The sequence below is a fragment of the Apostichopus japonicus genome, chromosome 8 (assembly GCF_037975245.1).
Source record: "Apostichopus japonicus isolate 1M-3 chromosome 8, ASM3797524v1, whole genome shotgun sequence".
Lineage (NCBI taxonomy): Eukaryota > Metazoa > Echinodermata > Holothuroidea > Aspidochirotida > Stichopodidae > Apostichopus > Apostichopus japonicus.
This window is the reverse complement of record NC_092568.1, coordinates 12,301,870-12,325,413: the sequence shown is the minus strand read 5'-3', so window position 1 is coordinate 12,325,413 and position 23,544 is coordinate 12,301,870. Positions and strand designations below refer to the sequence as shown.

General features: G+C 37.1%; 2 protein-coding genes and 1 long non-coding RNA gene across 3 annotated transcripts in view; 1 reads left to right on the top strand and 2 right to left on the bottom strand.

Annotated features, from left to right (window-relative positions):
- Positions 1 to 23,544, bottom strand: part of LOC139970428 (uncharacterized) — a 56,106-nt gene that overhangs the window by 15,476 nt on the left and 17,086 nt on the right. The gene's annotated exons all lie outside the window — the stretch shown is intronic.
- Positions 2,479 to 6,840, bottom strand: LOC139972111 (uncharacterized). The gene is made up of 5 exons (XR_011794586.1): positions 6,738 to 6,840; positions 4,743 to 4,793; positions 4,026 to 4,073; positions 3,217 to 3,279; positions 2,479 to 2,832 (listed from the first exon to the last, which is right to left on the bottom strand). It is a non-coding gene; the product is annotated as an uncharacterized lncRNA (long non-coding RNA).
- On the top strand, positions 11,792 to 20,686 carry LOC139971250 (uncharacterized). The gene is made up of 4 exons (XM_071977551.1): positions 11,792 to 11,941; positions 15,767 to 15,877; positions 16,820 to 17,674; positions 17,934 to 20,686. The coding sequence occupies exons 2-4, from the start codon at positions 15,815 to 15,817 to the stop codon at positions 18,219 to 18,221; spliced, it is 1,206 nt and encodes a 401-aa protein (XP_071833652.1). The 5' UTR covers positions 11,792 to 11,941; positions 15,767 to 15,814; the 3' UTR covers positions 18,222 to 20,686.

The following is a 23,544-nucleotide window of genomic DNA, read 5'->3' as shown; positions in this document are numbered from 1 at the left end:
TGTCACGCTCAACTTATACGGTTTGAGACAAATATATCTTATCATCAAAAACATGCGAAATTGGGTGGGACCATCATATTTAATTAGACTATGGGCCAACGAAGACCCCCCCCCTAACTACCTTTAAATTCATCGCCTGACCCAAATTTATTCATGCAACAAATTTATTCTTTAAAAAAAAGAACATCATGGTAGAAAGTATTGTAAGTGTTGTAAGTGTCAAAAGGAAGGAAGAACCAATGAGAACATGTGAATTGTAGAAAACATTCTTTGTTTTCCGTTTCAAGTCATGGATGATTAGAGATTACGTTGATCCCAAGAACTAACCGCCATGAAATTGAAGGAAAGCTAAAAGGGAAAGCATTCTTATAAGAAATTCCCTCTGAAAAAATACACTTTATACAATCATAACAGAGCTATATATGCTGCTATATCCTTTCTATGGATTTAAAACTAACGACATTAGACATTAGAAAAGAGAATGATACAACCTTGGCACACCTGTTTTCAATCTTTGAATCACATGAACTACGATTGGCAGAGGTCAGGCGAAGTTTCCCTCCTCACTAGCAGGGGATTCTCCCTAGCAGGGGGTTCTCCCTGCTTGCCTGCTTGCCTGCTGGATGTCCCTGCTCCCATTTTGCGTATGAGTGAGATGATATAATTCTGTCTACAAGATCGATGAGTGGCTATATGCGAAATTGTAAAGTCAAGTCAATTCTTTTCATGTTATTTAGCATTGATTCAAATTTACTTTCTGATATGTTTGTTCCCATTTATTTGTGTTTTGTATATTCTCTTGTAGTGGAATGTAGCAAATCAGTAGCCTATCAGCTGACACAGCTGAATTAAATCATGAGAACTGTAATACATATGCTATAAGTATAGTACCCATATTGAGGGGATAAAACAAAAGATGTTGTGTCTTTGAAAAAGGCGTGACATGACAAATATCAGGTTTAAGCATGAAAGGTATAAACGTAGCTAGGTAAATTGGGTAACCGTACGTAACCATGATATCGTCCTGCATTAGGAACTGGTATTACCATTGGGTAACTCGCAAATGCGTCACGCTCACTTCATACAGTTTGGCGCAAATATATCTCGTCGTCAAGAAAATAACGTGAGAACAAGAGAGTAATAAAAGACGGTAGCAAAGCGAGGACTGATGCAGAAGCACGAAATAGGACAACGCAGCGAAAGCCCCCCCCCACCCCAAAGGAAAAAAAGCGAATCCCTTGGGATTTTCACCTTACCATGTTTTTCGGTAACCTAGGGTGAGCTAAATCGATGATATGTCGATTTAAATAGGTATATGTCCCTTTGAGTTGCTAGAAACTGGTATAAGTCCAAGGAAATTGACTTCTACCGATTTAATTCGACATATCATCAATTTAAACTGGTAGATGTCGACTAACATTGACATATACCGATTTATTTTACATATCATCGATTTAAACTGGTATATGTCGATTTAAATTGGTATATGTCGATTTAAATTGATATATGTCGATTTAAATCGATGATATGTCGAAGGAAATTGATATCTGTCGATTTAAATCGATATAAGTCGATTCCCCATGATTTGAGACTGATGGCCCGCCATACGAGTAACTGAATGATAACGCTACGGAGTGACCACAATGACGTGTTTCTTATGTATAAACTACTACTAATTTAGATTTATAAACTGCAAGGTATCCTTTGTGAAACTGAAGTGGAAAGGTTATCAGCTCTTTTTTAATAATAATAAAAACTATTAAATATGTATAAGTGAATTGTCAATGCTAACTAGGCTCTCGAATTAATGGACGCGGAGAACGACAATATACTGTATGTACCAGTCTGCACTTCGCTAGAGTAAACTTGTAATAGTAGTAATAATAGTACGGCTTTGACCCGAAATGTGATTTTCTTATATATTGCAATAGTTTACCTACGAGTCTAGGGAAGCCACTGCCCCCCCCGCCTCGTTATTTCCCTATCCCATACTTACCTAACGTGTAAATAAACAGAAAATAACCGATGCTTTAATGTGCGGTAATGAGCTGTGCTTCACTATGTCAAACGCACTACCTTTGTTTTTCGTTATTTGCTCTTTAATTGTGTTGTTGAATTTTGCCTATAACATTTTGTTAAATTGATTTCTGTTTAATATTATTTAGATCGAACGGGGAGGAGGGATCGGGCCAGAAGGAGATGGAGGGGGAGGTGTATGGGTAGAGAGGTGCCATGTAGTCATCATCTACTTGGTAACGCAAAAGTCCAGGGAAATCCCCAAAATTTCCTTCACTTTTTGCGATGTTAAATAAAAACATGAAATTGAAGTCACAGAACAGCTTGTGTGATTCCTTTTTAAACTTGAACAAAAAATAAAGTTTAGTCATTCAAGGAATGTTATGAGAGAATGTTGTCGTATTCACACAGGGAAGATTACTTGTGATTGTATATGTGTGTTTTATATGCCTAGATTCCACCCTTGTCATAAAACACACACCGTACTAGAAAGAAACGAAAGGAACGAGTTACGGATACAAACGATATATTTGACGATTACAACGAAACAAACACATCGAGAAACAAAGCATAGCTGAATATATCAATATGAGTGATAGGAAGTTGATGACGTCATGGTTACCAAGATATCACATCCGGCCAGTGATCTGATGTAGTATGGATGGACACAGATCAAGCTTATTCGACATCCAACCAGTGGATACGGGACTTTATACCGTTACTCAACACCACACGACCCTTCACGTACCAGAGTCTCACCCCACCCCTACCCCAGGGGTATAAGTCATCAGCACTGCAGGTAAAGGTGGCGATCAACTGTTATGAAGTAAAAAAAAAGAAGAATGACACCTCAAACATAAATTGTGCAGAAGAAGTTCGTGTACCTATACGGTCCATGAATAGTTCAGATAATTACTTATACTAGTTTGGAATGTGAAATAAAGAAGTAATTATAGTTTAGGTCCTCATTAGGGATTCGTCCCTAATAAAAAAGCTGCCTTTGCAATTGACTAAAGGGACGAAAGAAAACTTATGTACCATGCAGTATATTTACATGTACTATATAATGCACTCTTACGTAAACCGCACAGTATTGTAAACGTGTGACGTATTCATTCAGTGATGAAATGTCACTTAATTGATATTTACTCATTTTAATTATTTAATAATGTATATTGATAATGTCAACATTTATCAAACCATTAGTGAACACGTCGTCTCCTTTCCCTGCTGGGTAGGTTTGTTTGATGAAGAAAAAACCGTCTGTTGGTAAATAAGAGGATCGTCAATGTCAATATTAAAGTGGCTGTGAAAATGTAAATATCAGAAAGTTCAAAGGTCAATATGACTAGTTCGAATCTTTACACGTTGAAGCAACCTTGTTTTGACGTCATTGCTTTATTTTACTATAAAATATTTGATGGATAAAGAAAATAGTATATAACTCAGTGGCTTGCCCGGGAGGGGGGGGGGTGGTACCCTTTCTCCATAGTCAGGGGATAATTGGTCGGAAAAAATAGCACTACTCCTCTGGGCCCACTGACGTCCTGATTATTGAACTTAGGGGTATGGGGTGAACGGGCCGCTTTTCAGACTCACTCAGAAATTTAATGTATTTATTAGCACAAAACTTGTGTTAGATCGAATTATAGACATAATTTATAGTCTAAAATGTACCCCAGAACGCATTATTTGTTTTGTTGTCTGCAAATTTAATACTTATTCGGGAGTCGGCTGAAAAGACCACATTGCTACACCCCTTCCTATAAGAACCCTCGATCCAACTCTGGCCATTCCACGGTCATGCCCCTAAGTAAATCAGTCTGGGCAAATTTAGCAATTAATCCCCCTCCCCTCCCCTCCTCCCATCTTTGAAATCGTGTGCAGGTCTGATAATGTAACTCGAGAAATAAATCCTATATGTTATGTTCAGTCATTTGTTAAACCTTTGTTACAGAATAACGTACTTATTTTATATAAATGAAATCTTTTGAAGTAAATATAGAAACCTGATTGTCGTAGGTCTATCTCCTCACCCTGGTATTCTTAACTTCCATCTGTAAAATAAATAAACAATTTGATAATTATTGAAAAAGACAGACTGTTACCCCGAGTTGCGCCATAAATATGAAATCAAACGGCGAAAATTAAGACGCATGCGTATACTTCTCATCGATACATGTAAGAAAATATTCCCAAGTATGATTGTATATAATTTTCATATAATTGTTATATCTCGACGCTCGATAACGTATGAAATTTTAATATTTCGATCGAACGATTTAAGAAAATTCAATCTTCGTGATGTGTCTGTCAATAATTGTTACAATTATTGTTTTGTATAATATTGATAATATTAATGTTATGAATGGCTATACATTATATCGCTTAATTGAGATGAGTAAATTATTACCATTCGTAAACATTTCCGATAAAATGTGGCTGTAGTAAGTATCATCTAAAAACAAGAAAATACAAAATAAATTTATTTGTCTTCAATCGGCCTATAATTGAGAACAAAGGAAGGAAACATCGTGAGATATATACACGATATGTAAATTGTCAGGACTTGGCCTTTAGAAAGGTTCTGCCTTTCTGACTACAGGACTGCATAAGAAATGTTTGCTTTTTTTTGCTTTTAAGGAGAATCCTTTAATTTAATAGAGATACAAACTCCTCCAGAAGAGTACCGTTTCCGTACATTTGCATTATCGATTCATAATTACCTGTGCGGGTCGATTGGCTTGATGACGTCACTACAGTGGATGAAACCCCATCTATATATAAGACAAAGATATGATATAAGAAGGGCACTACTAAAAAGCAAAATGGTTAATTCAGTGCATTAAATCTGTTGGGTGAGACGAAATACCAGTCAGAGCTGGTATACAAAACAAACTGCTCGTTAAATGAACGGGGTGAAAATGGCTGGTGAGGGGCTTCGTGCGGAGGAGTGGGGTGGGGGAGGAAAATCCATCTCTCTTTTTAAGCATTTACAAGGGTAACAATATAAGTTTTCAAAACTAAAGGATTATTTTTCGGACTTCTTTTTTTTTTTGACAATTACATAAAACACACTGCGATGTTAATTCAGTAGAGTTTCAAACGTACTTGTAAACTAAATCCAGTACAAAATATTTGATATTGTAGTAGTGTAAAATATTCTTTCACTTTTATCACGCAAATTAATGGAGTGTTCAGTGGCTTGCGTAGCGGGTCATTATGATTAAGCAATCATGTGTTTCTTTGTCCTCTTTTGCTCGTATAAAATCAGGGAGCCATTTTGTTATAAAGTTCTTTCCTCTATATAAATGGCCCCCCCCCCAAAGGTGAGCCAAAAAGTGTTTCCGAATATCCGCTAAATCATATGACTGGAAATTAAAAAAATCGAGAGGAATAGCAGTGGTAGACTAGTCTAAACCTTTTCGTTTTCTGGTTTAAAATTAAATGCAGAGCTCCCAACTGAAACGCAATTCGCGGGAATTAGACCCGCATTCTAACACCCAAACCCGCTGACCCGCACAAGCGTCCGAAAAATCCGCATTGTAATTGTCAAGTATACATAAAAAAAAATGCATCAAATTTTGACTTAGCAACCATCATTTCTTTAGCATTTAGCATAATAGAGTATAAAACATCCTTTACAGCATCATTTGAACCTCAAATTAGCCTATATTTCTTTTCATTGGAGCGAGCAGCGACCATTTTCATGCCACGGGAAAGAATGAGTTATCACCTACTATTCAATTTATTGATGTTACACACAAAAAATGCATATTTCTCAGAAAATTTTGGGTGACAAAAGCCTTTCTAAGTGCCACCATTTTACATGTAGGCATCACCAGGATTCCAAAAAAAATCAAAAGGGGAGGGGGAACCCCTCCCCTTATACCCCTCCCCCAGGACGGCGATTCGTGGCATGGACCAGCATTTGCCTTCTCAAGAGTTGGGAGCTATGTAAAGTATGAGCATGCGGATTTACAGTTTAACACCATTTTGCAGTTACAGGCTGGTTGTAAAAAATTTATAACCTATGAGAAATAAAATTTCTTGAGAAAGATGATCCCAACTTTGTTTTATAAATATTTTAGAAAATTACACCTGGGAAACATTTTTTTAGAAGTAAATTAACATCACCATTGTACACTTTTGTCGCACCAAATTGCATCTGAGGGCATTCAGCAATAGAAAATTTTCCAAATTTTCCTTAGACCCCTCCCCCATATCACTCTAATGCCACTTTGGCCCCTCCCAAACAAAGGCCCTGGATCCGCCAGTGTATATACGTAGTGTAGTATGGTATATAGGTATGGTGAGGTGTTGATTGTGGTTCAATCTATACAGGAAATAGACAAAATTGTATCTTAAATTTCTACATCAAACACGGTTCATAATTACTTAAACAACAAAGGAAACAATACACATGGGAAAGAATATGTCTTAACCTAGATACTACAGGTTCGAAATGAGTAGACAGTTAAAACTCCAGAATATTTCACGAGAAATCTGACGCTTAATAAACGGAATTATGTTATTCAGTAACTTATAGACACATACTAAACCGATGATGACGTAGATATATGACTGTGTAAAATCTAACATAATCTCGGCGAATATGGCTTATCGAACTCTTAATTCAAATAAAGGTTTCCCTTAAACATTAATGCAACTGATCTTACATTTAATACATGCAATATATAATGATAAAAGGTAAAACTTACGACATTGGGCCTCAAAAATGCGATTTCGAATTCGACGATTGAAATGACGAATGCCGGAAGCCGTAGCACAGGGGCAAATTATAACTGAACATGGAAGACGCACTCAATTTTTAAAGTATATGCTACTATTCCGAGTTTACAGTATGCATGCTAAGTTCTTCCATACCGCCCTCATTTATTTCGGGAACAAATATTTGACACTGTAGTTTAGATTTCTATAGTATTGTTGTAACAGTATACTGAAAGCTATATACGGAGGTTACATTAATACATCATTGAAACTAGACGAAGTAATTCGTCATTTGTTAGCATCCTTGTTTCTAGGAACATACATCTTTCATAACATTGTACCATTTAGCTTTTACAGCTGAATGTGAGAAGGCGAGAAAAGAATTGTACTTACAGAATGTCCGTGAAATCGTCTGTTCGTGTGTAATACCTTGTTATATATCACATAAGTACCGGTATTTCTTCCGGTTAATCTCTAGTTCGAAGAAAATGTACAGAAAACATATCCGGTGTTTAAAAACAATTGAATACAATCATTTTAATTATTTAAGCTAAGACGATCGCCTAGGCGATTACTCAACAATCGTTAATTAGAACTTTTCATGGCACCCTTCAATGTCTTCGTATCATGACCATTTTAGCTTTTTATGATTTTAAAGTTTATTAGGTGAATATCAATCCTAATCTTTCCAATTACGATGTAACATGTTTCCATGTATAGTTTATTCTCCAATGAGAATAAATAGATGCACGCACAGAGCGCTGCATGTTGTATATACTTAAAAACACAAGTTCAGCTAACTAATCTGTTCGAGTTTGGACAAACATTTTACCAAACTAACCAAGCCACTCAAACTAAGATGAAAATTAAATTAGGTGAACTAAGAATACAATCATATTTGTCATAAAATTAACGTTATTATTTTACGTGACGTTATTCCCTATTGTATTGCTTTTTCGCCTAGACACTTTTCTTACTATATAGGCCTATATACCGTATCACAACACAGACACACACACACAAACGCACGCATGCTGGTTTTACATTCCAACCGAGGACCCCATTGTATTTTCCATTGTTCAAATTCACGTACCCTAACCTTAACAATACCCCATAAAATAGAAATTCTTCCGAGGACGTGGTGATTCTTTAGAAATCACAACCGAGGACCTGGAATTCTTTTGTTCAAGTCCTCGGTCAGATAGAAAAACAAACGCACACACAAAAACACAATAATGTATGATATTCTCCTTGTTTTACTTCAAATTTGAATGGAATCTTGCCGCAGCCAGAGTGAATTAACTTTATTGTTAAAAAATTTGTATATAATAATGATTTTCAACCGGTATCTATGAAAAAGCTGTTTAGCAGTAAGAATATATCATGTACAGATTAAAGAGAGCTTTGTGTGTCTCGTTTGTTTTATCTTCTGTGTTTACATTTAATGTTATTGGCCTTGTACGAGTCTGACGTCTGTGTCGTTCTGTATTTGCTTGTTTTGAAATGAAACATATTTGATCAAGTCTTTCGTAACCTGACTACTTCATAACTACCATAATCAAAACACGGGAGAATTGGAAACTATTTAAGTTATTTAAAAAAGATTGATAAAAAAGATTGAAATTAGTCCGAGCACAGCTCATGCCTATGTGAGTAGCTGTTCTCTTCAATTTCGATTCACCTTTATATCCGCATATTGTAATCCCTTCATTCTCAATCGCTCCTGCTTTTTACGGGAGAAATTAACCCCGTTCAAGGTTTATTCACGCTCTCATAACCAATTCGTGGGTTAAGCTTGTGACTTATTTCCACTCCTCATTATGGTAGTGCGTGTGCGCATTACAATATTGGCATTACTGGCAAGTGAACGATACCTACATGTCTGGTCGTTGAAAGTTAAACGTCCATATAGTCTCTGTACATTACAGTTCAGAGGCTAGCCTAGGCGTAGCCACCTTATTCTGAGCCTGTCACGGCGCTCACAAGTGCCCTCACTTTGTAGGTATCTGCATGACAACACTTACTGGTTCGTTGTCCTCCCAAGAGATAAACACCATGAACAATCGAAAAGTTATTCCGAATACCGCATCACGCGCACTACAATACTGCGTATTTGCAGGCAAATACAGTTATAGTATGCCTCGGGGGTTTGTGTAGCTACGGAATAAACTCGAATTACGGTTACATGGTTACTTAGTTATTTAGTACCAAATCTGGATATCTGGAAATAACGGAAAGACACTGAACTATTAAACAAATCCTTCAATGGATAGTGCATATATCGAATCCTTTGGAGGATGATAGAATCCACTTTATCTCACACGTTTGAAATATATTTTATGACCGCTTACACTCCAGGTTGTATTTCTTGCAATTTTAATAGTCAGCCTTTTCGCCAATCAAAATGACTTGACAACTTAGCTAGCAAACATATAAAAGAAGCAACACATTTACTCAATAGAAAGAACACAATATTTTTATGGCGTCAAAATAACACCTTCACGATAGAGAACATTTATGTCAAGGACATTTGATGTTGAATGTAACATGTTGCTGTAATATTGTCTGCATTAAGTTAAGGGAATGCATTTTGGGTTGAGTTATCAAAATGTTTTAAAGCAATTGTTTAACATGAAGAGTTAGGCTTTTTTACAGCAGCATTCCATATTAAGTATCGGTATATTTCCAATTGTGAATATCTTGAGGACAATACCAGCTATAATTAAAAAGAGATAATACTATAGCACTAAAAGTTGTTACGTTTGCCTTTAACCGTATCAACAGTCAACACTGCCTAAACTCATATTAATATGTCCTTCGTGAGGTTCTACCGTCATGTTAATGAGTAGTCGTGAATACGAACCCAAGCTCCAACGATTACCAAGCATGTTTTAAAATATTATGCGGATTTTATCGATCGATTGTCCATATCGGATGTAACTTTAGAAGAGGAAACAATTTACTCGTTTTATCGATTTCGAGTTCCCATCGAAATTTAAAAATAGTGCTGACTAAGCATATTTGCAACAGTAGAAAACAGAATCAGGAGAAGAAAAAATTAGAAAAGTTGGAGCCCGTTGGGAAGTCTTCTGAACCTTCTCAGGCCCGAATATACGTAAATATAACGCATTGGCAAACCCACGTTAATCGAGATAACAGAATAATCGATAATGGCTAAATTTTTCCATTTGCCAACTTTTTCAATGATTTGGACAAGCAGTTCACAAGATATGCATAAATATACTAAGTTAATTTTAAACCTTTAGCACAGATGCCGTCACATATGACTTGATGATGCTGATAACCTGTGATTCCATAGTGAGATGGTCATCGATATGTACTCCCAGATTTCGGACACACCGTGATGGGATGATTATGTTGTCTTTTACGCGAACTTGGATGTCCCCGAACTGGCGACGCTAATGTGGTGACGAGAAAATCTGTTTTTTCATGGTTCAACTTCAGGCTGCTCTTTGCCATCCATGCACTGATGTAACTGTTGCATCGCTGCATACTGTCGATTGCTGCTGCGGCACACGAGGGATCAAAATCCAAATACAACTGGATGTCGTCGGCATAAGGATAATATGAGATGTTGTGACGATTGACAATGTGCTCAATTGGCTGAGTGTTGACGGAAAATAGCACTGGACCCAACACCGAGCCTTGGGGAACTCCATTGCGAATAGTATCAGATGGGCTGCACACGCCACCAATGCCGACTGCTTGTGTCCGTCCAGACAAATAGGATCTGAACCAACTGAGAGCCGTACCAGTGATATTCAATGAATTCTCAAGAGTGGCCAGCAGAATGCTGTGTTGGACCGTGTCAAAAGCTGCGCTAAGATCGAGAAGCGCAAGAAGCTCTGCCCTGTTGTTGTCAAGATGGCAGGCGAGATCGCTCTGGACACGAATTAGAGCAGTTTCCGCCTAGTACTGGGATTTATACGCCGACTGGAACACCTCACCCAATCCATTTGAGTCAATGTAATCGTTCAGCTGCAGAGCTGCTTAAGGACAACTTTCTCTATGATCTTCCTAAGAAAGGAGAGATTCGACACCGGAAGATAGTTCTTGAGTTGTGCCGAGTCAAGTGACTGCTTCTTCATGAGGGGTATATATATATATATATATATATTTATATATATATCAGCGTCCATAGCCTAGTGGTTAGGGTGTCCGCGTACAGAGCGGGAGGCCCGTGGTTCGAATCCCGGTGGAGGCTGAAAGTTTTTTCACTGTTCTTGATTTTCCAACTCATTACGATTTTCATTTATATATATTCATTTGCCTTTGTCGTTTACCTCCATTGCATTAACATAAAGTCTGTTCAAAGTATCTCTTTCGAGATCCGGCTTTAGGAATCACAAATGATTTTCGAGTTGGTTAGCATCATGTTTGATCTCTAGAGTAAGGCAAAATATGTCACCAAAAACAGAACTAGTATTGTTCGATACAGGTGACAAACGCCTACAGTGGAATTACGATCTTCCTTACCGGTTTCGAACCTCTGGACATACAATCAGCGTCCATAGCCTAGTGGTTAGGGTGTCCGCGTACAGAGCGGGAGGCCCGTGGTTCGAATCCCGGTGGAGGCTGAAAGTTTTTTCACTGTTCTTGATTTTCCAACTCATTACGATTTTCATATATATATATATATATATATATATATATATATATATATATATATATATATATATATATATATATATATATATATTATTTAAAGCTTGTCCTTTCAGGCATATGGCCATAACTTTGAATATGATTTTCAGAATTTGGGAACTTTTCTATCAGTATGCAATTATATCACATAGTTTACCTTGAACACGTTACCAGGCTGTTCAGCTAGCATGCAATATATCCTACTTTACAACTCAAAATTCAACTCAAATTCCAACGTATATGCAATGCCAATAAGCAGATTATAAATAATGCATACCGACAAAGATAAGAAAAACATGTTAGTTATTCATGACAGCTGTTCCATCCAATCAAATATCATTAAGAGATTAAGTAAATATGAATATCGTGCATGGCTATACACTAGTTTAACTATATGTATTGTACCAGTCCGCGCCCATCAGCAGTTGCAGAGTAGTTGACTTAATGATTTGGATGCAGCTGCAGTGCAGTCTGGCTTCTCTGAGGCGTAACTAACATTTACTACAGACGGATAAATTCCACGCTATCGGTAAGTTTCCTGATATCAGACTGTCAGTGTATAGGTGTGTGTAGGAAAATTGAAAAATGTTCTTTTCCTAACATATTTACAGTTCCTTAATTTGACACATCTGAATGGCTAAAGGAGGATAGGTAGTTATGAGAGATAAATGTGTTCCTTACTTTCTGTGCAGTATTCCTCCAACTCATTGAGCTGGGACGTCAACTTAAGAAAAATTCATAAATGTACCGTTTTTTCTGCCGATTAAAGAAATTTCTGTTGGAAATTTCTATTGCTGAGGCAGTTTTTTGGGGAAAATCTTCGCAGGATGAATATCTTTTGCTGATTTGGGGAGAAACAGTACAGAAACTTATGTATAATTTATCTTTCAACTACCAAAGCTCCTTTAATTTCTGTCTTAGAGACAGAGACTCGGTATTTGTGTTCATTAGATGGTCCGTCCCACAAAGGAGTTAATGCTGCATTTTGGGATTGGTACCCAAACCTTTTGAAAGGTCTGCTTTTGGTCCCATACATGTTGGAACAGCATGATTTGTGGTCCCACATATTGGGTGTGATTCCACAAATTTAGTTCGTTTTATCTGGTCCCACAAATGTTGTCTCTCAGGTGTGTTTTTTGGTCCCACAATTTGGTCTGGTCCCACAAATGATGTTTCTCAGGTGTGTTTTTTTGGTCCCACAATTTGGTCTGGTCCCACAAATGATGTTTCTCAGGTGTGTTTTTTTTGGTCCCACAAATGATGTTTCTCAGGTGTGTTTTGTGGTCCCACATATTAGTATGGTCCCACAAATAATGTTTCTTAGGTGTGCTTTTGTGTTCCCATATATTTGGACTGGTCCCACACATTAGGTGTGTTTTGTGGTCCCACAAACTAGTATGGTCCCACAAATAATGTTTCTTAGGTGTGTTTTTGTGGTCCCACATATTTGAACTGGTCCCACAAAGGTGTGTTTTTAAGGTCCCACACATAAGGTGTACATTCTGGTCCCACAAATCAGGTCCAACAATTGTTGATGCAAAACGTACCAAGTTACTGGTCCCAATATTATTGTGGAGGTGAGTATATGTGTTTGTATGTGTGTGTAATTTTTCGTTGCTAACAATATCCATAATAATGTGTCTTCATGTTTCGTGTGCAGTGTCCTTACTCATGATCCATGTCAGTTCTTACGTAACTAATAGAATACTGTTAGACAACCATTCCTCTTGTACATGTATTAAGCGTTCTTCATCTGTATTGAGTTCGTTGGGAATATATTCAATTCCGAAATTCATCTTTTTATACACCTCCAAAGTTGTGTTGTTGTGTGAAATTGACTGACAAGAAGCAGAAAAGTCTCCGTATGGTACCAACATAAGTATTACTTAAACGAACAATTTATCTCATGTACGGCAGTGTTCGGTGGAGGGCGTTGGGGCGGGCTGAATTTCCGACCTAGAATGTTAGATATTGGATTGAGGGCCTATTTAATGATTCACAATATCCAAGGGGCCTTACACAGTGTCCAATGTGACGTTACTGAACTGGTCGCCCTTTTACGTTGGATCCGAGAGCAGAATAAAGTAGGTGCACATTTGGATATCCAGATGGATGCCCGTTTGTTTTACGGATTGCATCTTTATAATCAACTCTAGGCTTCGGCAGATGGGTGTAAACCTGTCACTGCCCCCCCCTCCGTGTCCCGGTCCCTGTGAGTTCGCCAATTATAATGATGAATATTGCCCATATACTGATATAACCAGCCTATAAGATATTTGAGAAAACTCTTGGTAACAAAACTTATATGAATTTAAATAACGGAATGTTGGCCAAAATGGGTCACGAATCAAGGATTTTGTTATATTTGTAATTTTGAAAGATAATTTTCATAATCTATGTAGATCTGTTTTATCATTACCTATATTATCTCGTTTTCGCTTTTTATTAGTAATCAATAAATGCAGTGTCACCATTGCTCCAGAGTGGATATTGCCAATATTCCATGGTTGCACACTCAAATCAGGGTCGGATTAAGCACGGCACATGCAGGACCCTACATTTGGCAGTTTTGAAGACAAAAAAAAACTGATCATTATTCTGCTGTTACTAACGATGTGTGGTACACTAATTAAACACTATTCCAGGAAAATAGACTCACCCAAAACTGTGGTCAATAGTGGAGTCGGAGCCGTTAACAATCTAGGCGCACCTACTAATCCACGTTGCCTGTTTTCGGATCATTTTCTCATCAGAGACGAACTCTTATCAGTAGAGGCAACCCCCCCCCCCCAAGCCGCGCTCCCTTCGACACCTTGAGCGGTTTTCACGAGCCAGAAGCCTACACTTTGGGGCACCAATCTTTAAACAGAAGAACCAATGTCAAACAGTGACATATATAACATAAATGTCAAAATGGAAGCGCAGGCGCCGCACAGTCCGTCACCCGATTCTCCTATTCGACAGAGTACATACTGTGTAAACTGATAAAGTAGATCAACAAACAATAGGAAGAAATGTCTTAAAATACCTTAACATGTGCTCTGATTCGCCACAACATGTACTGTGAAACAGTTTTCAGTGCTCTCGTAGGGTCACAAAAGTATCACAAGAAAGTGGATATTTTCTTTAAACTCTGAGAACATTCTACAAGTTCAACTCAATGGATCTCTCTTAAAAACTATTCCAGGTCCTCAGCGGCCATAAGCTACAACATCCGACCCTCAGCGGTACGATGGAAAAAGAATAGGCTAAGAATAGTGCTAAGACGTTGCTAGATTTTGTGCAACTTATAACCCAGCCCTGTTTTACCCTGTCGCACATATTGGTATTTCATAATCACATATATGTCAAAAGCGAAAATTCGTAGCTTTGACAACACACAGGATAAAGCTAGATGCCATCATCTACATGCTGGCATAGTTACATTGCACTTGCGTTTCGCTGCCTAACACTTAGCGATGCCGTATAATTGACAAAACAAAAGATAAAGTTAGATCCTAACATCTGCAACTTAGAAACAACTTAGAAACTCAGTACGTTTTGTAAGGTCCAAATGTTACCTAGTGCTGCTTGGATGTGCGTATATACCAGGGTCTTTTTAAGAAATTTTAGAGAGTGGGCCATTTCCCAAAAGGGACCATTTTACGCTATTTAAGGGGAGTGCCACCATCGGTTGGCGCGTAGCGTATACATATATTTATGAACCATAGTTTCACAGTAGACACTGTTCACGCAGGAAATTCTTAGGAGCTCTCTATATTTATTGCTATCTTAACCAACTCGTGAAAAGCAAAACGGTCATCGCATCCGCCATCGTGCATATACGTGGTGAGTGGTAAAATCAATATTGTATTCTTTTTTGAACGCTATTCCTACAATACTTGCCTAGAATCTTGAGGTTTCACACTTCTGATTAATGAATTCAGTATACATGATATGACCATTTCACTCAAACTAACTGAAATACCACATAAACTGTCCAGGCGTTCACATTATCGTGGACCTACTTTCATTTAGTAAAATTTCTGAGATGGTAATGATATGTGTCTGGCACGCATAACCTGGCCACTGCAGGTTTACTCATCTCTGCTAGTAACGTACACGTCACATCATATCAACGCGCAGAACGGATTATCACAATATCATGACTACAAAAAAAACACAACACCAAGCAACAGCAATATGAGAATGCGTCAGTATACCGGGCTGCTGGTGGGTCATTGTGAACGAGTAAGAGTGCCTCAGACCATTATCTCAGCAAATATTTGTAACAGAAAAACAGGACTGATTGACGTTGAAATTGTTTTATACCAGAGTATAACCATATACAATATCGAATACTTTTGTGTTGTAGACAAATGTGAATAACCTCGCAGAAGGCAACGAATCAACTATCTTGAGAATGGAGGCTACGAATGCACTTGAAGCTTTGAAGTTTTGTGTACGCTGTCTTAATGATATTCTGGTATAGCACTCCTATTTTTACGTTATTAATGAACTGTATCAATTAAATTAAAAGCATATTGTTCGCGGAGTATTCAATCTACCGTGCTGCAACTAATTCATATCCATATTTATGTTCATATTATTAATCGATGTATCTTATGTTTATCGCTTTGTTGCACTTTATGTTGCATTCGTCATTATCAAGTCTAAAGTCTAATGGTTACCAAGCAAATGTTCTATTGTGACTCGTAAAACATAATATATGGAAACAGTAAGGCGTATGAAAACACTAAAGCGATTTGTAAATATATTTTAGATAAACTATATTATCTGAGCTTTCCTACACTTAATGAACTTAACATAGGGAGTTATATCATCCTAGGGATGGTTCATTAAAACGTTCTGATAAATAGAGGGTGCCTTGTTGCAAATAAGTGCTATTTTTTTGCGGCGTTTCAAACAATTTATTCGATACTCATTTTATCAGTGCATTTATTGCTAACAAGGATTATTCACAATTAATATCATAATGTTACATTGTGTCCTTCTGTTGGGCCGCGTGGGGGGGGGGGACCTGATGTTTTTTCATTGTCTTAGCGTACAGTACAGCGGCTTATGTTGTACAATGCGGTTGTGTGATTTCATTCCCCGTAGAAATCTCGTACATTCCAATTGCACCACGGCGTGTCCTTAAATAACTGCTGATCATCGGTGGCATATAATCCTGTTTTGAATTAATAAAGTTCATATCGTTTTCCTAACGTCAAGTTCATACACAGAGAACTAAGTTAACGTCCTTTTGAGATATTTGAAATTATATTGTCTTCGTCACTTGTTGTTATTAATAACATTACACTGGTATTGTGAGTAACTGAGAAAAGTATAGTTATGATCATCCTTTTTATGCCTTGATCACTATGAAGTATGAATATATAACTCAATTATTTTCAATGCTTTGAAGGATCTTCCATTATCAACAAACAAAAATGTCTTCACTGAAGAGACCATTGCCGATGTACGAAAATTAGCTGAAGCAGCCATTTATTTCAGGAAGAAGAGAAACTATGGCGTCATTGGTGGAAGCGTAGCAGGATTAGTAGGTGGTGCAATGTCAATCGCTGGGGCAATCTTGATTCCTTTCACATTTGGAACAAGCATTGTACTAATAGCTTCTGGAGCAGCAGTAGGACTGGCCGGAGCTGGTGTGAACATCGGGTTTTCGGTCGAGAAGGTCATTGGGGATAAAAACAGGGTTGAAGAGTTTAAACCTGTTCTCGAAATGTTCGTCGACTTTAATAAGCATTTCGCAAAGGCTACAGTTACTATCCATTTGCTGAAAACGTTTGTTGAAAGCAAAATAAAGCAAGGTATTAATTCGAGGCAATTAGGAAGTGACGAACTTACACAAATAACAAATTTAAAAAACGAGTTAAAACAACTTTATCAAAGTGGAGAAAACCATATGGATATTCGCCAACAGTTTTGTCTTCTGGATGTTTGCGTCCAAAATATTCGTACAGAGATGGGTGATATGCTGAAGCACATGCTCAAAGTAAATGATATTGCAGATTTAGCGGCACTTGCAGAAAAGGCAGAAAAAGCTTCGTTTGATAGTCTTGAAGAGGCAATTCCAGAAAAAGGACTTAGTGATACGGTTATAACATTTCGTGTCTTTGTTAGGCGTTACCTCGCCGCTGACACCGAACTTCCTAGTGTTGACATGGCTGCCCCTCTGGGGGAGGCTGGTCAGGCTGCTGCAAAGACAGTCGTTGGAGGAGGATCAGCTGCAGCTCGATCAGCACTAAGAACTATTGATGTAAGTGTTATTCTAATTGGATATGGTTTTATCATATTGTTTAATTGGTTAACAGGGATATGTGTATCATTTCAAAATATTCTAGACAGTGCGTCCACTCTTGAATTTTTCAGATAGTTATTAACAAAAGAACATGTAAATTATGCTTCCCATAAATTTTGAAAGTAATAAGAAAGAAAGGGCTTATAATGTGGGACTATACTGGCAGTCAACAATGTGCATAACATATGATTCAATTTTTCCCCCTTGATCTACACAGGCTGCTAATGATCTTAGTAAAGTAGGAGGAGCAGTTGCAAGGGTTGCTAGTGGAGTTTCTGCAGCATCGATTGTTTTAAGTGCCGTTGGTATCGGCATAGACTTGGCTTTTCTTGGTCATGCAATTTATGATCTTGTTCAGATAAACAAGGACGAAGACAGACGAAACGAAAATTCCAGCGAACCGAAAGGTGCCGAAAGTAACAAAACAAAGTCAAAAGAGTTTTCGGAGCAGCTCCTTGACCTTGCGGAAATTATGGAATTCGTGAATCAGATTTACCGGGCATAGTAACATTTATTTTAACATTAACACGATATTTTAATATGTTGTTGACGATTGTCAGTAAACTTTCCAATGTATATTTACGTTTCTGTTCTTCCAACCCTCGAGGTCACACTGAAAATGGAATCGACTTTTAAAAACAACAGCGAAAATACTTCGGATAGCTCAAAATTAGGTTGCAATGTCGTATTTGTCACTACAATTGTCGCTTAGATATTTTTTGTGCAAGACCATTGGTTGTCATCCATGGGGTTTCTGTGTTCGCTACAGGCAACGAGGTGCAATACCTGTACAGGTGCATATAGACGGTAACATGGAACACACACAAATATTTATTGGCATACTTCGGCAACTTGTCTAATGCTTTTCGATTTTCATAAAAAATAACGACCAAAAATGAAATCGATAATGCATGGCTTTGTTTGAAGAAGCCAATGAAATTATATTAGGTAATGCATATAAAGTAAGTCGAAACAACTCATAGTTGATACCAAACAACGTAAAACGTAGACTAAATAGTACAAGTACTAGTCTACACATCGTATCAACACAGTTCATGCATAGTATCCTAAGTTATTGGATCGTTACTGCATTTCGCTAATGTCCACCTTAGCAATCATAGAAGCAAGTAGTTCCCGCAAGAAACCTTACAAAAGAACGAAGGGACTTAGTAATCATCAACAAAAGGCAGAAGAACCTAACAGCGAAGGGAATATAGGAAAAGACGAAACTATATCGACAAACAGCAGGACATAACGTAGCCTTAGCCGAGCAATAGACCCAATTCAAAATTGGTCTAGGCCTAGGGCTACCTGAGTTGGAAGGTAATATACATTCTGACGCTGCTCATTCGGTGAAAAGCTCGCATTCCTGTCTTTCAATTTCTCAATTTGTCTACTTATTGGGCGGGCTATCGGCAAAAATTGCTGTTGGTATTGATGCAATTGTGTACTCTTAAGCGTCTTAAAAATACTGCTGATTATTATTATATTATTATTATAATAAAGTTATTGCGATTTATTTTCCACCTCATCAAATGCATGATCTGCAATACACCCGGTTACTATTCAAACATCTTTGTCCGTCTTACATATTGCGTATGACGGTCATTCCTGTCACATAATACTTGCTTGTTTAAATGTCAAATATGTGATTGATCGATGGCTACTGGTTGGGAGAGAATTTTAACCAGATTTTACATTTTCACACTTTGACAGGTTTAACTAGTTAAATATTTTTACAGACACGGAACCACCTGTCTTTTGCAATGGATTAAGTGTTTCCTTCATTTTTTCAAATCAGTAAATCAAGTCTGTTAACCGTTTCTGATATTTTCCATATGAATTTGTTATGTGTCTTATCAAAGTATGCTTTTGTTTCTTATTTAAATCGTCAGTTGGATTTACTTTATCATACATGTGAACTGTATCCATCGTAACTTCTAGGACTCGATTAACATCCTTTAGTCCACTTGCATAGGCGTTGGTGGGTCAGTGTGAAGATGGAAGAGGTGCCGACAACTTTTTCTTTCACATCTGCTACACCACCTTTACTTAAAAGATAAATCATTATTAAATTATACTAACAAGAAACTACAATAACATAGCTTACCTTTTTTGCATACCTGAAGTATTAATTTCTTTTTTTCTTACTTTTTAAGTAATAACTAGACAGGGGAATCTACAAAAGAAAGAAAACTGCTTGATATCATGAACCAAATTTCTCCTGTTGATTCAGTCCTTATTTACCTGTGTCTCAAAAGTTTACAAGACAACAACAGGTTTTAAAAATACATTGCAGTCAAAATATATTGTATTTACTTTGAGGATTGTCATTGTTATTACTGTAGGCACCAGACATGTGGTAATGATGCAAAGATCTTCTGAAGGAGAGCATGAACGAATATGTAATTTAGAAAAATGGTTGCGTTCTCAACAACGGATTGTATTGTTTTCTTGGTTAGAACTCTTCTATTGTTTAATTGGTTTCGATTGACTAATCTCCAAAATTGTCATGACTAAACAGCTTAACAGAGCTGGATTTCATTTTTCCTTTAATGGTACTGCAAGGGTCAAGGGTCAGATATGCGATGGATGCTACTGGTTTGGGGAGATTTGACCAAACTTTACGTTTGCACAATTTTGACAGGTTTAGCTTGTTCAATGTGTGTACAGTAGTTAGAAACGCCTGTCTTTGCAATTTGTTAAATGTTTCCTCCGTTTTCTCAAATCAGTAAATCAAGTCTGTTAAACGTTTCTTACATTTTCGTAATGCTGAACATTTCGTTGAACTTGTTATGTAATTTATCAAAGTACAAGTCAACTTATTTTTCTTATTGAATTGTCAGTTAGATTTAGTGCAAGTACAGATTGCCCATGCATGACTATGTAATGTATTGTCTTCACATTTTAGTGGCAACTTAAGGTCGACAAGTAAAGGTATATTTTCACAAAATATATATTTTTATCCTAGCCAGGAATAGTTTTACTATTTTCAACATGTTTACGCTGGATGACCTCTCAGTGTGATTGTTGAATTATATATGAGTATTTTCTATACTTTTAATTGATTGCTTATTCTTTGTATTATTCTGCTCATGAAAATGTGTATTTGGAAGTTCATTCTCTATATAAGGTGATGCAATTTGCACACTTAGCCAGTTTGGAGAGAGGTTATCGTTCATGCTATAAAGATTGTCTCATCTTAAGCTCAGAACAGTGAGATATAGGCCTAGCTTTTTGCAGTTAAATCGGCTCAACAGTTGGCGACATTGAAATACTCCATTGTATCCTTGTTAGACTGGTAGCAGTAGAAAATATATCTTCTATACCGCGCTCGACAAATCTCATGTGTTTTCTAATAACAGCCTCTTACCTGTAAACGCGATAAAATGTTAAGGTCACCTTTGTTAAAATGTGCCCTAATTTGTAACATGCAGTAATGTAAAATATATGTAAGAAAGATAACAGTTTCTGATCACTTTGCCTCTCCCTCCCCATCCAGATGTAATTGTATTGCTTTATACAAGTTTTTCGATACTAAGCATGTGCTGTAAGTTTGTTGTAAGCTCTAGGTGGAAAAGTTTGTAGCAAGACAATGTCTTAATGGAGTTTTCTGTCAGTCTCTGGTGATACAATTATTTTCTTTTGGGAATATAAGGTCGTATCCCAATATTGTTTCATCGATGATGTCCCCCACTTAAAACGAAACTTCCCCTCCATCACCACCCTCTTAGGTTTGTGTACAAACACCAAGTCGCTGATGTGACGGTTCAAGTAGGAAAGGCATATACTGGTAGAAATATGGCGTCAATTCATCATAATGATTGTACTACCTATTAACATTTCAGCAACGGTTGCTGTTTGCGTTAGGCTGTACCTTTCCTAATATTATCTGATCAATGATAATGTGTATTTGCTCGATCGTTATGGCTATGTCATTTTATCTTTCGTTGAGTGGGTGTTTTATAGTTGATAAAAAGTAATATATGACCATGATTGAACCTTGAGTGATCATCCGCAAGTTTGTTTTTCGAATTTTGTAAGGTTAATCAGTAACAAACTTAGGAGCATATAGTTAGTATTGCACTGTAGTTAGTGCAGAATGTTCTGTGTTTGGGATAGTATGTATTGTAAACAGTTTCATGTGATGTCTGAGTACTCAGAATGTATTGAAAAATATGTCCATTGCAATTTCAGATCTGACCTTTTTTATCAATTGAAAACAATTTGACTTTTCAAGTTTGTACTTTTCCTTTTTGGAAGGACCTCCCATACATAGAAGTCGGACCAAATTCAGCACTACATTTTGCATTTAATCCTTCATTTGCCTCTGATCAGCCTCTAAAGTTTCAGAACACTACCGAAATCAGTCAGCATTATAATTCATTAGCACAATCTTTCCGTTTCGTGGTACTTGTAATAGACCTAATTTGTAACTTAAATATGTGTCAGAATGCACTATTCGACGTTTTAAATTTACTTCTGGGGGAGGACTACCAGGCTCCCCTACACACGAGTCAGCTATATTTAACCAAGTGCAGACTCATCTGTTATAAAGTATTTCACAAGACCCATCCCCCTCCCAAAACTAGATTAGCCGCAGATTTTTTTAGGTTTTGGTTGCTATTAATAAACCAAACTCGAAATGTAATTTTGTAGTAATATAAAGATCTTGGTACTTTACCTCATCACCAAAAGTCATATTTAGTTTTTAACCATATTCACGAATTTAAAAATGTTCAAATACTGCTAATGGATATGTTGATAAAGTTAAGCTGGTAAAAAATATCTTTGAACTTTACAAGTTCCCTTTTTAAATTGAAAATTAGACTGTAGTCTTAGCGTCTTTGAAAGATTGTTTCATCTCGTCGCCAAAATGAAACTAACGATGTATATTTAAAATTAAAGTTCAATTACGGCTAATAAGTTATTTATCTGATGAAGATTAGATAACATATCGTTGTATCTTGCAAGTTCCCTGTTTAATGGAAATAAAACTCGAGTTGTACTGTCATACAAATTTATAATTGAACACAACAAATGATAGATTACAGATAAAGTACACGTTAAAGAATCCCTCTTTACATGAATCCAAGGTTCAGTCAAAAGTATATCCCCGCCCCCCCCCAAAAAAAACATAGACTGATCACACAAACGTCAAGGGGCATCTGAGACTTGAAACCAAAAAAACAGAATGGTGTGTGGCCACATTGAAGCCGATTCCAAGTTTTTTTTGGGTGAGATGGTGATGTAGAGTGGGGGGGGGGGGGTTATAAGTTAAAACATAACACGTAATGTGGGCACAGTGTCGGAATGTGGATAGCATTATTTGGTTGGGCTTGGGTGAATAAGGAATCTTCTATGTGAGTCCATTGCTATTGGTGCCCCGGGGCGCGATGTTGTTCCCAATTATATTATACTGTAATAACATTGCTGATTCGAATCGAAACTACTGAGTGATCATTTCCCTCAGTAATCTCATTGGATGCTTATTTTGGTCCAAATAATCCCGTATCGAGTAAAGTTTCATCAACTCATTGTTTTTGAAAAAAAATATATATGGTCAATTAACGGAGTTATAATTTCGCACGAAAATATGCAGAGCGATATTATCAATTTCTATGGCAACGCGACACTTAGTTGATGCCTTTTTAAAATATTTCCCTTCATAAGGATGTTGATATTTTTTATCATTACGAAATTTAAATGTATTCCTTGTAAACGCACCCAACGTTAGGAATTGCCGCGTATGAACCACATTCACAGTTAAAGTAGTACACGATTCATAACTTTATTTGATTAATCCTCAATGTTACATTACCCACACA

What these genes read in the sequence shown, in the direction of transcription:
- LOC139971250 (XM_071977551.1), top strand. Translation starts at nt 15,815, where the DNA reads ATGGAGGCTACGAATGCACTTGAAGCTTTGAAGTTTTGTGTACGCTGT. An exon ending in GCTGTCTTAATGATATTCTG is followed by an intron (nt 15,878 to 16,819) that starts GTATAGCACTCC and finishes AATGCTTTGAAG; the next exon opens with GATCTTCCATTATCAACAAA. An exon ending in CAGCACTAAGAACTATTGAT is followed by an intron (nt 17,675 to 17,933) that starts GTAAGTGTTATT and finishes TGATCTACACAG; the next exon opens with GCTGCTAATGATCTTAGTAA.